This window comes from Salmo trutta, chromosome 8 (assembly GCF_901001165.1).
Source record: "Salmo trutta chromosome 8, fSalTru1.1, whole genome shotgun sequence".
Lineage (NCBI taxonomy): Eukaryota > Metazoa > Chordata > Actinopteri > Salmoniformes > Salmonidae > Salmo > Salmo trutta.
In genome coordinates, this window is record NC_042964.1 from 11209722 (window position 1) to 11226633 (window position 16912).

The window sequence follows — 16912 nt, forward strand, 5'->3', positions numbered from 1 at the left end:
TCCTACCGATCCTTGACTTCGGCGATGTCATTTACAAAATAGCCTCCAACACTCTACTCAGCAAATTGGATGCAGTCTATCACAGTGCCATCTGTTTCGTCACCAAAGCACCATATACTACCCACCACTGCGACCTGTATGCTCTCGTTGGCTGGCCCTTGCTTCATATTCGTCGCCAAACCCACTGGCTCCAGGTCATCTATAAGTCCTTGCTAGGTAAAGCCCCGCCTTAGCTCAGCTCACTGGTTACCATAGCAGCACCCACCCGTAGCACATGCTCCAGCGGGTATATTTCACTGGTCACCCCCAAAGCCAATTCCTACTTTGGCTGCCTTTCCTTCCAGTTCTCTGCTGCCAGTGACTGAAGACCTCAGGAAAAAATTGTAGACCTCCACAAGTCTGGTTCATCCTTGGGAGCAATTTACAAACGCCTGAAGGTACCACATTCATCTGTACAAACAATAGTACGCATGTTTAAACACCATGGGACCACGCAGCCGTCATACCACTCAGGAAGGAGATGCGTTCTGTCTCCTAGAGATGAACGTACTTTGGTGCGAAAAGTGCAAATCAATCCCAGAACAACAGCAAAGGACCTTGTGAAGATGCTGGAGGAAACGGGTAGAAAAGTATCTATATCCACAGTAAAACGAGTCCTATATCAACATAACCTGAAAGGCCGCTCAGCAAGGAAGAAGCCACTGCTCCAAAACCGCCATAAAAAAGCCAGACTACGGTTTGCAACTGCACATGGGGACAAAGTTTGTACTTTTTGGAGAAATGTCCTCTGGTCTGATGAAACAAAAAGAGAACTGTTTGGCCATAATGACCATCGTTATGTTTGGAGGAAAAAGGGGATGCTTGCAAGCTGAAGAACACCATCCCAACCGTGAAGCACGGGGGTGGCAGCATCATGTTGTGGGGTTGCTTTGCTGCAGGAGGGACTGGTGCACTTCGCATCATGAGGATGGAAAATTACGTGGATATTTTGAAGCAACATCTCAAGACATCAGTCAGGAAGTTAAAGCTTGATTGCAAATGGATCTTCCAAATGGACAATGACCCCAAGCATACTTCCAAAGTGGCAAATTGGCTTAAGGACAACAAAGTCAAGGTATTGGAGTAGCCATCACAAAGCCCTGACCTCAATCATATAGAAAATTTGTGGGCAGAACTGAAAAAGCGTGTGCAAGCAAGGAGGCCTACAAACACGAGCTCTGTCAGGAGGAATGGGCCAAAATTCACCCAACTTATTGTGGGAAGCTTGTGGAAGGCTACCTGAAATGTTTGACCCAAGTTAAACCATTTAAAGGCAATGCTACCAAATACTAATTGAGTGGGATGTAAACTTCTGACCCACTGAGAATGTGATGAAAGAAATAAAAGCTGAAATAAATCATTCTCTCTACTATTATTCTGACATTTCACATTCTTAAAATAAAGTGGTGATCCTACCTGATTTAAGACAGGGAATTTTTACTAGGATTAAATGTCAGGAATTGTGAAAAACTTTGTTTAAATGTATTTGTCTAAGGTATATATAAACCTCCGACTTCAATTTACTATTATGATCTATTGACTCAATGTCAAAGTAGATCATAATAGTCAACTAACTCATCCGAGACAGATTGATTGCATTGTACATTGCCTTCAGAATGTGTTCACAACCCTTGAATTTTTCCACATTTTGTTGTTTCAAGGTGGGATTACATTTTTTTTTAAATCAACTAAGTGGAAGGAAATTTCTTAAAAAAAACTATTGAACAAATAAAATACTTTTTTTATATATATAATGTATTGATTCTCACAGTGCCTTCAGAAAGTATTTATACACCTTGACTTATTCCACATTTTGCTAGAGCCTGAATTCAAAATGGATTAAATAGATAGTTTCTCACCCATTTTATTTTTTTATTTTTATGAATTACAGAAATATCTCATTAACGAAAGTATTCACAACCCCTCAGTCAATACATGTTACAATCACTTTGGCATCGATTACAGCTGTGAGTCTTTCTGGGTAAGTCTCTAAGAGCTTTGCACACCTGGATTGTACAATATTTGCACGTTATATTCTTTTGAAAATTCTTCAAACTCTGTCAGGTTGGTTGTCGATCATTGTTAAACGGCAATTTTAGATTGCTATAGATTTTTAAGCCGAACATTCAATGTCGTCTTGGTAAAGCAATGTTTGTGTATATTTGGCCTTGTGTTTTGGATTATTGTGCTGATGAAAGGTGAATTTGTCTCCCTGTCTCTGTTGGAAAGCAGACTGAACCAGACAGCTCAACCTGTGATCTCATATTCTCTTCCTCTATGAAACGGGACGGACACAGATATGTGCACCAGTGTTTAGTAGCTTTTGAACAACCCTGTTCAACAAATTAGGTTATGCAAAAACAATTTTTTAAAGCATTTTCTTCTTTGACATATGTATTTGCCAAAAGTGTCTATTGTCTAGAAGGGGGTCAAACTCATTCCATGGAGGGCCGAGTATCTGCGGGGTATTTAAAAAAAATTAAAAATCCGCAGACACTCCGCCCTCCATGGAATGAGTTTAACACATGAGATAGGGTCTAGGGGCCAAACAAAAAAACAAAAAACATTTTTGATTATGATAAAATGATGCAGTTGCACAAATGACAAAGAGTCTACAATCATATCCTTGTGTGTAACGCAAGGTTGCCTAGGTGCTAGCGGGTCACAGATCAGCCCAAACGGAGAGTCGCTCTCTTTCATGGTCCTTCGAGATGGATTTGTGTCTTACTGACATCACTATAGAAACCTCCAGCGGTGCTGCGGAGGATTTGACATCCAGCGTGCTCTGAAGCAGGAGACCTCCTAAATTCAGGCCACATCGCCATCACATGTTTGATTACTTTTACACCACGGCACATGTAGAAACTCATCCACCTATGGAATATCGTTCAACACCAGGTGGGGCTGCAGCTTCAGCAACCCAGCAAGTCATAGTTCCACCGCATTGGATTATCAGGGAGCCGCAGCACCGAGTTCGCCGCTGCGCTAGTTACGTGTACTTTTCCTTTCTGGTGGAGTACAGGAAACAAACAGTATGGGGGTCATTTTTGATCGTGTGATGCAGAAATTTGGGGAGTTCCTTCTTAGCGGTACGCCACACCAGCGTGGATCCTGAGCTTTCTCTTGTTTGGGGACACCCCTTCGATGGTTTACAGTGGAGGAGACGGGACAGTAGCATTAAGTACAGAAGCAGGAAGCTGCCTCTTCGGCACTGTTGCAACTGTGACTGTATGAAGTGGATTGCGACTGAGATCGGGCAGGGACACATTTCTCCAGCCCCCGTTGCTCATCAGGAGCAGCCTGCCCCACACCAGATGTCATTCCCGATCCCCCTCCACTGCTGTGGAGTCTGGGGGAACCTTCATCCCCAGCTCGGGCTGCCTATGCGACTCCGGCAGCATCGCCAAACGGTAGTGAACCGATGTTGCTGACTGGACCCTATGCTTCGCCGTTCCAACCTCTTCCTTCTTACAGTCGACTCCCAATCACGGCCTGATGTGATACAGCCTCTGCTCTGCTGTTATGTTTGTGTATCACGTTTATCACATTACTTCCTGTTTCTATTCCGGTTTTAGACTATTCCCATCAGCGCGCATTATGTCAAATACTCTGGAGGTTGCCTTGTCTCTCAAACAGGAGATAGGTGTCAGCAAGCCACAGGCCAGCTTATTCTGAAGGTTCTACCTGGCACTGTAGCCGTTTATTACTATAGCAGTCTATTACAATAGATACAAAGCTATATTAATAGACAGCTATATTAATAGACAGTAATTAACAACTACAACAACTACCTATAGGAAGGACATCAAGGGATCTGATTGGATACAATTTAATATTCAACATTGAGCAACCATACAAAAGAAATCCACTGCCCCGCCTAACATGGCCGACCAATTCAAAAATAAATGTAAATTAACTATTATGTCACATGCTTGCTGGGGGTCTCCAGTAAAGATGTTAAGTTGAATTGAATAACCAACTTCCAACACATATTCGTCCAAAAACATCAGGTGCCTTCTTGATTGAGATGCAAAAACCAAGTTTTAAAGAAAACACTAGTAAAACAAATATATATATATTATGCACACCAAGACAGTCAGACTTTTATTCAGTAATTTGGTCAGAGAAAATACCTTAATAAAATGTATTTGTAAAACATACATTACATCCTGAAAACAAGCAAGACAAGGATAGACAAGACAAGAAATTCAAAACACATACATTATTGGCACGCATGTAACTCTTCATTTATCTATTGTTATCATTTTTTTGTCAAAACACAATTTATCTTAATCTTGACTAAGAAATTATATTGAATAGATGATCTGTACAAGTGTGTGTGTGTGAAATTATGCCTCTCGCCACTGTAGTTCCCAGAACACCTTGTCAACCCAAGTTTCATTTTCCATCTTGCTGAACCACTTGCGGAAGTGGCTCTTCAACTGTAACAAAAAAGAGTAGACATGAAAAAAAGCGAGTTTTGTATTCAACATGTAAGACAATATATTCCATTTGATTTATTCGGTATGTGATGGGAGAAACATCTGACACTGAACTTCTGGACGTATTTTTCTCTATATTCTCACTAACTACTGTTGCTCATTGCAGCATTTTACAAAAATATTTTTCTTGCAATTATCCTGCTATATGGTTGTTTTACCAATTCATTGTAAGTGGCTCTGGATAGGAGCAGCTGCTAAAAATGACTACAATATACATGTAATGTGATTGGAGGATGTGGTGATGAATGTAACGTGATTGGAGGATCTGGTGATGAATGAACTGTGATTGGAGGATGTTGTGATGACCTCACATTATTCAGGACCTCTGTCTGTTTGACGCTATTCTCACAGATGGAAGGTTCGCTGGAGGAACACGCCATAGTCACAGTTCGAACTCTCACCGTAGCACCTGGCAGAGAGAGGGGGGGAGAGAGAAGGGAAAAAGAGAGAGAGACCCATGTGAGTTAAGATGTAATGTAAGGGAGTGATGAAGAAAGGTCACCCACAACAAACATTGTCACCGATCATTATTAGATATGTAAGCAAGATATTTCAACAACATGCAAATATGTCTGATGTGGTGAGTAATTTACTTGTGGTGTGTGATGTTTGGGTGGGCTTGCTTTCCTGGGTTCCCGCCTTCACTCGTACTTCGAAGTTGTAATTGGTCCCAGCATGCAACTCATGAAATGTATAGTTGGTGGCGTATGTCTCGCTCGTCTGCGTATCATTCCAGAATTCAGCAAAGTATTTCACCAGGTACGTTATTTGTACACCTTGGGATTCCGTAGGGGCTTTCCATGACAGGGTGACATGACTCCCATTGGAGAAATCGATTTTGGCTGATTGCGGTGGGAGAGGAACTAAGGGAAGGAGACAGGGAAGAACGGTAGAGAGAGGAGTGACTTAAAGGTATAAGGGAAAATCATACATCTCAAAGTGCAAAACCTCTCAAAGTTCAAAAGCTTTTGAAATTCACATCAGCTGTTGCCCTTTGACAATGTACTTTACATGGGTAAGAATAATATTGACTAGATGTCAACAATAACAAGTCAAAATGTCTTTCTTGTATTTTTATACTACTGCTATGTATCAATATTGATGGAATGTGTTCATCTATTCAAAGAGAGAAAGATTAACTAGTAACTCACGAGTGAAATTTCGAATGGTTTCTGGGTCACTCTTGAGATACCCATTCACAGTGGTGACTGTCACTGCATATTCAACTCCTGCCTTTAGGCTGGTGAATGAGAGTTGACTGGCACTTGTATTCTCTGTTTTCACTTCCTCGTTAGAGGCGGTTAGGTTGAGCTGAACACTGAATGCCTCGTAGTTTCCCTGAGGAGGTGTCCAGGTCGCTTTGATGGTGTTCGCAGTAATGACCAGCAGTAAGTCAGTAACTTTACCTGGAGCTATGGGGGAGAAAGGGAAAGAAGGATGAATGTAAGACAAGAGAAAGATATAAAAGTGACAAATTGAGAACAATAATGGTAGTGTGAAATGATTAGGCTATTGCTATGATAATATACAGTTATGATTCACCATTCACAAAAATACTATCCACCTTACCAATCAACCACCCAATAAATCCACTACCCAATCAACCTCCCAATAAATCCACTACCCAATCAACCTCCCAATAAATCCACTACCCAATCAACCACCCAAACAATCAACCACCCTCTCAATGAACTAATGCCTCATTATCGTCGCTCCGGCGAGAAGTTTCCCCTAGGTACAGGTCTAGGATCAGCTTCGCCTCCCCCAACCTTAACCATTAGTGGGGAAAATGCAAAACTAACCCCCGATCAGTGTGTCCAGGGGCAATTTCATCTTACACCATTATCATCTGTCCATACTCACTGGTGAGGCCCATCGCTATGCTGCGTTCTCCCTCAACCGATCCGTCGGGCACCAGTGCCACAACGCTCAGCCAGATCTTGGCACCTGACGGCTGGTTCCCCACCGTCAGACTCGTGTTTGTCACATTGTTCCAGAATATGTCGTACATGCTAAACTCAAAATAAACAATGGCCTTGTGTCAATCCTGTTAACATGCGTCCTTGTCATACACTGTAGTTCAGAGTCTGTTCTCTGTTCCACATAGCAGAGTAATGGAGTGTGATCTATACATTACATTTCTATGTGAATTTGCATGCCATTTTTACATGCATATCCTAACTGTTCCCATGACGCAACAGTTGGGTCTTTATTTATGAAAACATTAGCAGTAGAAAGTCAAATGGCAAAGCTGGGACCGAGAGACTGAAAAACAGCTATCTCAAGGCCGTCAGACTGTTAAACAGCCATAACTAACACAGAGAGGCTGCTGCCTACATAGAGGCTTAAATCTTTGGCCACTTTAATAAATGGATCACTAGTCACTTTAATGTTTACATATCTTGCATTACTCATCTCATATATATACACAGGCATGCTGCAAGGAGGCATGAGGCCTTAGGCATGCTGCAAGGAGGCATGAGGCCTTAGGCATGCTGCAAGGAGTCAAGAGGACTGCCGATGTGGCCAGGGCAATAAATTGCAATATCCATACTGTGAGACGCCTAAGACAGCGCTACAGGGAGACAGGATGGACAGCTGATCGTCCTCGCAGTGGCAGACCACGTGAAACAACACCTGCACAGGATCGGTACATCCGAACATCACACCTGCGGGACAGGTACAGGATGGCAACAATAACTGCCCGAGTTACATCAGGAACGCACAATCCCTCCATCGGTGCTCAGACTGTCCGCAATAGGCAGAGAGAGGCTGGACTCAGAGCTTGTAGGCCTGTTGTAAGGCAGGTCCTCACCAGACATCACCGGCAACAATGTCGCTTATGGGCACAAACCCACCGTCACTGGACCAGACAGGACTGGCAAAATGTGCTCTTCACTGACAAGTTGCGGGTTTGTCTCCCCAGGGGTGATGGTCGGATTCGCGTTTATCGTCGAAGGAATGAGCACTACACCGAGGCCTGTACTCTGGAGTGGGATCGATTTGGAGGTGGAGGGTCCGTCATGGTCTGGGGCGATGTGTCACAGCATCATTGGACTGAGCTTTTTGTCATTGCAGGCAATCTCAATGCTGTGCGTTAGAGGTAAGACATCCTCCTCCCTCATGTGGTACCCTTCCTGCAGACTCATCCTGACATGACCCTCCAGCATGACAATGCCACCAGCCATACTGCTCGTTCTGTGTGTGATTTCCTGCATGACAGGAATGTCAGTGTTCTGCCATGGCCAGCGAAGAGCCCGGATCTCAATCCCACTGAGCACGTCTGGGACCTGTTGGATCGGAGGGTGAGGGCTAGGGCCATTCCCCCCAGAATTGTCCGGGAACTTGCAGGTGCCTTGTTGGAAAAGTGGGGTAACAGCAAGAACTGGCAAATCTGGTGTAGTCCATGAGGAGGAGATGCACTGCAGTACTTAATGCAGCTGGTGGCCACAGCAGATACTGACTGTTACTTTTGATTTTGACCCCCCTTTGTTCAGGGACACATTATTCAATTTCTGTTAGTCACATTGTAGAAAAGGCCCATGGAGTTGGTGGAGGAATCCTTTAATTCATGGCCACTTGCTCAGCTGGGCCAGGGGCGCTTTAATTAGGTCAGGTGGAAATGTCCGACAGATCTCAACTCCATAAAAGGAGGAAAGCGCCATCACCCGATCTCGCTGCTTTCTCTTCCTTAACTCCGTCTAATCCAGAAGTTCTGTGCATCCATGAATCCACACTACCCAGTAAATATACCACTTTATGTTAAGGAATTCCTGCCTCAGTCTCACCCATTCCTCTGTCACCTGAAACTTGTTCACCTTCACTGTCAGTCATCCTACCTGTCCACCTACTCACACAGATTCCCCTAATCTTTCACACGTCTGTGGAGCTTGTTCTGTTTATGTCTCAGTTGTTGAATCTTGTTATGTTCATATAAATATTTACACATGTTAAGTTTGCTGAAAATAAAACGCAGTCGACAGTGAGAGGACGTTTCTTTTTTTGCTGAGTTTATGTACGTATTCTTATTCTATTCCTTTACTTAGATTTGTGTGTATTAGGTAGCTGTTGTGGAATTGTTAGATTACATGTTATTTATTGCTGCACTGTCGGAGCTAGAAGCGCAAGCATTTCGCTACACTCGCAATAACATCTGCTAACCATGTGTATGTGACCAATAAAACTTTATTTGCTGTTTGTTTTGGGCTACGACTTGTTAGCGTTCTATAGCGGCCAACATACTTGATACAGTTTCTATAGTAGTCTCATTCACTCATTCATTTTATTTAGTTAGTCAGGATACTGCACCCAGTAACAATTGCCACTGTTTTCAAGGGAGTCCTGAGTTCCAGCGTACATACTTGATAACGTTTCTATAGTAGCCTTTCATACTTGATAACGTTTCTATAATAAGCAACATACTTGGTAACGTTCTATAGTAGCCGACATACTTGGTAACGTTCTATAGTAGCCTACATACTTGATAATGTTTCTATAGGAACCTACATACTTGTTGTTTTCTTCTCTCCAGGCGTGCACTCTGTACCCAGAGGTGTTACCTGTCGGCTTTTCCCATTGGAAGTTGACACTGTCTTTAGTAAGAGCAGACTGCTTTAAGTTTGACACCTTTCCTGGTTCTGAAGGGGAAAGGAGAGATCAGTGTGTGTGTGTGTGTGAGCTGCACTGAACATTTTTATTTTATTTAACTAGGCAAGTCGGTTAAGAACAAATTGTTAACTGCAAATATGAATGTATAAAACTGACCTTTCAATTCAAATTACATTAACTTTCTCAATGGAATGAAAATAAAATGGAATTTGAAACGGAAAGTCTTATTATTTACAGTTTCCCCTATGGAAACGTTCCTCTAGGAAAACCAGTTAAACATTCGCATAGGAAAAACAACAACAGTGCTCTGACTCACTGGTGTAGGAGGAGGTATCCCGTCGATCTCCCTCGATGGACTTGTCCTCCACCTCGGCGTTGACCTCAAACGTGTAGGACCCTCCTGGTATCAGGCCTTTGACCAGGGCGCTCTCTGTGCGTGTGGTCATTTTCAGGTCAGGTTCACCCCTCACCTGAATGTTGTACAAGTCACGGTTGCCCTCAGGAGCGAGCCAGGACAGGGAGATACTTGTTTCTGAGACATTGGTGACATTGAGCTTTTGGATCACGCCAGGCTCTGAGAGAGAATTCATGATCAGTAGTCAGCATAATCGTCATCATTGATATCGATGTCTTTACATTGTTACAGCAATATCATAATAAACATCTACACATAGATATCTGTCCAGGATCTCTACAACTACTAGTATTAGAAGTAGTGGAACAGTAGCAGCAACAGAAGTTGTAGTGGCCCTATTCAACAGTAACGTTTGATACTAGTGGTAATGCCCATATTCACTGGTATAGAAGGAGACGTTCTGTGGGTTGAGGTCCCTTCCACACTTAATGGGGAACACCTGGACTCTGTACTGGGTTCCGGCGGTGAGGTTGGAAAGGTCATAGGTCTGGTTCAGACTGCTGTGGTTTAGGGTCAGGTTGTAGTCAGTGGACTTGACCTCCACCCTGTATCCGCTGATGTCACCAGGCCCCCGGGTCCAGCTCAGAGTCGCGTTGTGTAGTGTCTTGTTGGTCATGGTGGCATTACCGTAGAAACGGTCTACATACACAGGTGAGATGCGGTTGTTTGATTGGGGTGGGTTGGGGTGAGGGGGAAAGAGAAAGAGGGGGAAAAGGGTGCAAGTCAAAGAAAACACATCAATATGTTTATCAGTAAGTAATGCACCCCAAACATCAACATCTCAGTATATCACAGTAAATTAGAAACATTTGTATTTTTTTAAACCCCCCCCCCCCTACCTTCATAGCAGATATAAGGAAGAAGCTCTGAGCAGATTTTATCGAACCAAAGTCCAAAACTGAGCATGGCTATGCAGGGCTCCTCAATGTACACGTCTGTCTCAGTTTCATTCGTCCCATTGGTCCCACTAGTCATATTGGTGCCATTGATGCCACCAGTAACTCCAGTAAAGAACGTTGATCCCCTCGTCATGACAGATGTCATCTTTGTCACCTTGGTTGTCACGGCTGGTGTCATCGTTGACGATGCAGCCACGTTTACATTCTCTGTGAAAAGGTCATCTGTAGAGTTACCGTAGCTAGTAGTTACCGGGGGAACACTGGTAGGTTTGCTGTTATTGGTGCAGCAACACCCACAGTCATTGGCGCGGATGGAATAGTAGTTGTTAAAGATGTTCACAGGATTCTTGGGCTTGGAGAGTATGGGGCGACCAGGGTACCAGTTCTGGAAGGTGAGGGGGTCTCCGTTGGACCAGCGGGACCAGGGGAAGGAGCCGTTGTTCATGGTTTTGCGGAGACCGATCCAGTAAGAAGAGGTCAGGTTCTGGACAAGTTGCTGGATGTTGTCAGGGGTCAGGCTCACCATCTCCTTGTAGCACGCCTAACAGGACAAGGATAATATCAGGTATATTGGATCAGTACTGGTCCTAGAGGGCCACAATGTGTGCCAGCTTCTGTTCTAGTCCAGCAATAATATTTGATAACATCATCTAATCATTGTCCTCAATCGAGTCACTGGTTTAACCAGGCGTTTTAAAGCTAGGTTGCGGTTGACAAAAGCCTGCACACATGAATTGGCCACTGCTGTTTTACATTGCGTACAAGAAGTCTGTGTGTCCAGGAAAAGTGTCCCATGGGGACAATAAAGTTGTTCTACCTGGCAGTGTATTCTGGCCTGTTCCCAGGTGGAAGAGTTGGACTGGCGGAAGTACTGTCTCTCAGCTACACAACACACCACCAACACAGCTGGGAGGAGGGAGACATCTGAATATGATTTTGAGTTAACATTCATATACAGCTTACAGTCATTTTCAGTTTCAGTATGATAATCAATGATCCTATTCAGCAAACTTTATAACGCAAGGCTAAAAGTCATGTTCAAATTTGACTGATTGATTTTTAGCACCGGTGTATCATTCAGGGCCATATTCATAATGCATATCAGAATATAAGTGCTAATATAGGATTAGTTTAGCCTTTTAGATCATATTGATTATAGTTACATGGACACGGGGGACCTGATCCTAGATCAGGGGCCGTATCAAGTGTCTCAGAGTAGGAGTGCTGATCTAGGATCAGGTTCCCCCTGCCCATGTAATCGTGTTCATTGTAACCTAGAAGGCAAAACTGATCCAAAATCAGCACTATTGATTCAAAAGGTAAGTAAACTGACACCACTGTTATTCCATGTCTATAACTGGGTGCCATTAGATTTGTTTGATGGGATGTCTTTGCATGAGTTTGCATATGAGGGAATGCTAGTCCAGGAAGTTTGGGATATATTTTTTCCAAACAGAATATCCATTGTAAATGTCCCTTGAACATTTTTTATTAAAAATAATGAAACAATTCTCACTCTTGCGCCTTTCTTTCTGGTTTAATAACCTGGCAAATACAATATCTGCTTTCCATGTTACAGATTTGCTTCTCTTGTTAGTAGAACTTACTTAATGATTGTTTGTTTTTTAGACCCTAAAAAGGTTCACCTTTCTGTACAACTTTAATCAACACATGAAAAACAATACATTTGTGAAACCCAAGACTTGAACTCACCCCATAATATCAGGTGTTGAATCCTGCCCATCCTTCGACTGGAACGATTCAGACTTCTTTGTTCTGGTTACCTTTTTAGATATTCACACTGGAATACATTTAATCAGACAAACAGCTGTTGAAATCCACAAAATGTATCCAAGATAAACTGATGAGGTCAATCAATATCCCAAACCTTACCAAAAGGAGTGAGAACAAACCAACTGCGGACACAGCATTTGATCTCTACACCTGTGCTGGCAACTTCTCTCTCTCGCTCCCACTCATTTGAATATGGATACACGGACTGCATTCAGAATGAGAGGATGGAGAGAGAAGACTCACAGGGAGTATTATTGGAGTATTCAGAGTATTATTGGAAAACAAATAGTCAACGACCAGGAAACAAATGAAATGGGATTAGGGCCAGGAGTTTTTTTCAGTATGGTCACATGAAGTGTCCAGGAACTCCAAACTCCTGGCCCTACATGGGATGAATGTGCGCTAGATACCCAAGCAAACAGAGGCAACCTTAGGGCGGCAGATAGTCTAGTGATGAGGGTGGGCCAGTCACCGAAAGGTCGCTGGTTTGAATACCTGCGCCGACAACGTGAAAAATCTGTTAACCCTAATTTCCTCCAGGTGTGCCGTACTACTATGACTAATTTCACTGCACCTATCTGGTGTATGTGGCAATAAAACATATATTTAACCTGCCTAAATGACTATCGTCCTGTAGCACGCACTACTGTCATCATGAAGTGTTTCGAGAAGCTCCACTTTACCTGACACCCAGGATCCACTCCAATTACCTGACACCCAGGATCCACTCCAATTACCTGACACCCAGGATCCACTCCAATTACCTGACACCCAGGATCCACTCCAATTACCTGACACCCAGGTTCAACTCCAATTTGCAGACCACCCCAACAGATCCACGGATGATGCAATCTCCATTGCTCTACACACTGCCCTATCCCAGGGTTTCCCAAACTTGGTCCTGGGGCCCCCATCTGGGTGCACGTTTTGTTTTTTGCCTGAGCACTACACAGCTGATTCAAATAACCAACTCATCATTAAGCTTTGATTATTTGAATCGGCTGTGTAGTGCTCGGGCAAAAACAAAAACATGAACCCAGAACTAAGTTTGGGAAACCATGCCCTATCCCACTTGGACAAGAAGAACACCTATGTAAGAATGCTCGACTACAGCTCAGCGTTCAACATCATACCCTCCAAGCACGACACTAAGCTCAGGGTCCTGGGTATAAACACCTCCCTCTGCAACTGGATCCTGGACTTCCTGACAGGCAGACACCAGGTGGTGAGGGTAGGCAACAACACGTCCGCCACGCTGACCCTCAACACAGTGGCCTCCCAGGGTTGCGTGCTTAGTAGTGATGTGCTGATTAACTCATAAATGGGGTGGGCGGGTTTAGGGTCATAAAATAGTGTGGATGGGGGGGCGGGGGTTGAATAAGGAGAAAAAAACATTTTTTTAAATCCATAAATATGTAATTGTGCAATTCATGTCTATATGCTAGATTGAGGTTTTTCCTTTCGTTCTTTTTATCTGACGTTAGTGTGTAGCCTAAGCTTTAGGGCCTGACTGTAGCGCACCAAATACATGCCATTTGTCAAATTATTTTTTAACTTGTTAAGTTAATGTCGATCCACTGAGACAAAAGGACAATGTCGGTGTTTAATTCAATAAGAGAAAAGATTTGGTGAAGAGGTAAAAGCGGATGATAGCAGTGCCGGGTATGTTGTGTGATAATTTTGTGAGGCGCTATACAATTACGAAATGAACAACACAGGGACTTCAAAATGGCACGTCAAGGGAACTGTACTGTTCAGACGGGTTAAATGGAATACTAGCCTATCTGATATCTGGACACTGACTGTAGGTCCATAACCTCTTACATAGCTTAATATAGTGTTAACCCCTGCAGAATTAAGCATTGTTTGCAGTAAAATTATACACCAAATGTACATTTTGATTTGGGAACAGCAGTGGAGAAATATCATTTATTTCTTTCAGCATCTTGAGAGAATGAATGCCCGGTTAGGGAGCGTCTGTAAAGGTGGCGGGTCCATCTTTATCAACATCATAAAAGCTGATAGTATTATAACCACATAAAATATGCATCCAAGCCGAACTGAAATCTTATAAAAACACATTGGTGGTTTTAACAGCTTTCATTTTCCTTTAAAACCGGTCCAACCGATATCATTTGAATGATTTCCTTGCAAAATGTCAAAAAATGTTTTGCGTTTTCTCCCCATTCCTTAAAAGTCTTTGCTGCTTGAGAGAAGCCGAGATGAATAAGGAAAGAGAAAACTTTACCGATGTCAACTAGATTTAAGCATTCATTCTGTTGATTTATGACATTCTGGTGAGCAAGGGTTTATTTTGTCTTATAATGACAGAAGAGAAGCTGCATGTATCTAACTATAGACAAGCTGACTAATAAATACAGGGCTGCAACTTCAGAAGAAAGCTTGGAGTGATATTTGCTATGTGAATATCATTGCAAGGAAGAATGTACCGTTTTAAATCTCATTTCCTGCAATTCTACATATTCTGACATGGTTTAGGCCTATGACGAGGGTGGAAAATAAAAAATAATTAAAAAAAACACAGGTCAGGTGTATTAATGACGACTTACTTTGAGTATTCTAATCTTTTTTAGGGGGCTTGACACTTTATTCAGACAGTAATTAAATGCGATGGGAGAAACAGTGGGAAGGATGGAAGCAGGGATTGTTCCCTGTTCTCATTTGGAAAGCTGTATATGTCCCAGGGAGCGTTACCAATATAGCAAGGCTGTGCACAGTAAATACTCATATAAATTGTTGATGGCAGTGGGTAGCCAAACCAGAGACTGTATTCTCCTTGTCCATAGACTGCTGTCAAGGTAAGGACACCTACATTTTGTCATTTGGGTAAACTCGCTCTTTAAAATAGGGCTGAAAGAAAATCCTGCTTGCTCTCCAGGTGCTAGTTGTTTAAAAAAGTTCTTGTTATAACAATTAATTTCTCAGAATCACCCAACCTTCAAGAACAGTCTAATAAAAGATCAATATTCAGGTGGTTTATGTCTATTAGTTGAAGATTCTTGCCATCATCTTACTCTACATAAACAAAATAGGATGCGTTGATTCCCGCTAAAATGTTAAATTATATTTGATTCGTAGAGCATTTAATATCCCATGCTTATTTGTATGACTTATTCAAAACTGTTCATGAATGGCTGAAAAAATACATAGCTTCATATAATTAATTTTCAAAGACACAAGTAGTCATATCAGATTTCAAATATGTGATAACACTGGCAAAATTGGGAAGTGGAACTATAAAATAAGTGTGGGGAATAACAGTAGTGTTCTTGCTGACAAGCACAGGAATTACCCTATATTGTTGCTCATTGTTAAGAATGAGAATTATTCCACTGATCAGACTAAATATAGCAAATAGAGCAAATATCCTCAAGACAAAATGACAAATCTGCCCGAACACCCTAAACTAAATTATGTTTCTATTTATTGTCCACCCTCTAGAATAAAATGTACACTTTTGGGTTCATAATCTGTTTGACAAAATTATTTTGCGTCGTTCCAAATCAGGTCACCGTACCAAACGTCCCTGCTAAAACATTCTGGGTCTGTCACAGCCTAAATGCCAATCACCAAATGAAGGGACTTTTGCAAGTGTGGATTAAATAGGCCGTCAAAAGGCTGCATTCTGCAATAGGGGCGGGAGTAACAGCAACCTAATTTTGTTGACAACATTGTACATAAGGTTTTTTTTAGTTTTAAACTCAGCGATAAAGGTTCTCTCGCCATTCATTTCCACTCTAATCTTGAGGGGCGTTTCCTTAAAACATGCATCCAATCCCCTTGATCCTTAACATACCTTCACCAATAATATGCTTCAATGTTCCGCAGTTCAGTGTTGTAGCAACACAGGATAGAGGTTGGCTCGTGATGTTCAATTGCAGTCGCAGATGCTCCGATTTCAAAACGATTTGGAGCACAGTTCAAAAGTTAATGCGCTGACTATAATGGACTAATTAGAGCAATAAAAGCAGTACTTTTCAATTTGTGAGCTATTAGAGGTGTGCTGTGAGAGCGTGTGTTTCACGGCCTGAGAGTTGGCAAAATGTTGAACATTTAAAACAGAAACATAGGCCTATTTTAAAAATCCTGTCCCAAAAAAATTTGGTTCTGCAGTCTGTAGGCTACAGCGCATTTTCCATATTTGCGGGTTTTGGTCCAGTGCGGGGCTCAGATTTTCACTTTATCGCAGTCGGGTGGTTGCGGATGGATTTTTAGCAACTGCAGGTGGGTGCGGGTGAACAAACAGCTCACCCGCAAATTACTAGTGCTCAGCCCCTTTCTGTACTCCTTGTACACCCATGACTCCAACACCATTTAAGTTTGCTGACGACACGATGGTGGTGGGGTGGGCCTTATCGCAAACGCAACAGCCTACAGGGAGGTGGTTAGAGTCCTGGCTGAGAGGTGCAAAGAAAACAGCCTCGGCCTCAATGACAGTAAAACCAGGGAGCTGATGGTGGACTAGGGGAAACGGGGTAAAGCGCGCCTCTATATTCAGCGACGGACTGCAGTGGCGAGGTTCAAAAGCTTCAAGTTCCTTGGTGTGCACGTCACAGACGACCGGGTATGGTCCAGTCACACCACCACTGTGGTGTTGAAGGCAACAGCGCCCCTAAAACCTCAGGCGACTGAAG

The 16912-nt window shown here is 42.8% G+C and overlaps 1 protein-coding gene across 5 annotated transcripts; it reads right to left on the reverse strand.

Moving 5' to 3' along the window:
* Positions 1 to 3852: 3852 nt before the first annotated feature.
* On the reverse strand, positions 3853 to 16912 carry LOC115198175 (receptor-type tyrosine-protein phosphatase eta). 5 transcript variants are annotated; one of them, XM_029759931.1, is made up of 11 exons: positions 12177 to 13086; positions 11281 to 11387; positions 10404 to 11004; positions 9946 to 10203; positions 9466 to 9723; positions 9052 to 9178; positions 6405 to 6553; positions 5693 to 5953; positions 5135 to 5404; positions 4853 to 4950; positions 3853 to 4481 (listed from the first exon to the last, which is right to left on the reverse strand). In XM_029759931.1, exons 1-11 carry the CDS (start codon positions 12205 to 12207, stop codon positions 4389 to 4391), a joined length of 2253 nt encoding a protein of 750 aa, XP_029615791.1. In that variant the 5' UTR covers positions 12208 to 13086; the 3' UTR covers positions 3853 to 4388. The 5 variants fall into 5 exon arrangements, with proteins under 5 accessions (XP_029615791.1, XP_029615788.1, XP_029615790.1 ...); XM_029759928.1 differs by lacking the exon at positions 3853 to 4481 and adding an exon at positions 16075 to 16912 and having other exon boundaries at positions 4613 to 4950; positions 12177 to 12264; XM_029759930.1 differs by lacking the exon at positions 3853 to 4481 and adding an exon at positions 16075 to 16911 and having other exon boundaries at positions 4613 to 4950; positions 11281 to 11369; positions 12177 to 12264.

Excerpts from the sequence above, each read along its gene's own strand:
- LOC115198175 (XM_029759928.1), bottom strand. The coding sequence starts at position 12,207 with ATGGGCAGGATTCAACACCTGATATTATGGG. Across the intron at positions 10,204-10,403 it reads TCCTTATATCTGCTATGAAG|ACCGTTTCTACGGTAATGCC; the intron begins GTAGGGGGGGGG and ends CTGTGTATGTAG. Across the intron at positions 5,954-6,404 it reads CATAGCGATGGGCCTCACCA|CTCCAGGTAAAGTTACTGAC; the intron begins GTGAGTATGGAC and ends TCTCCCCCATAG.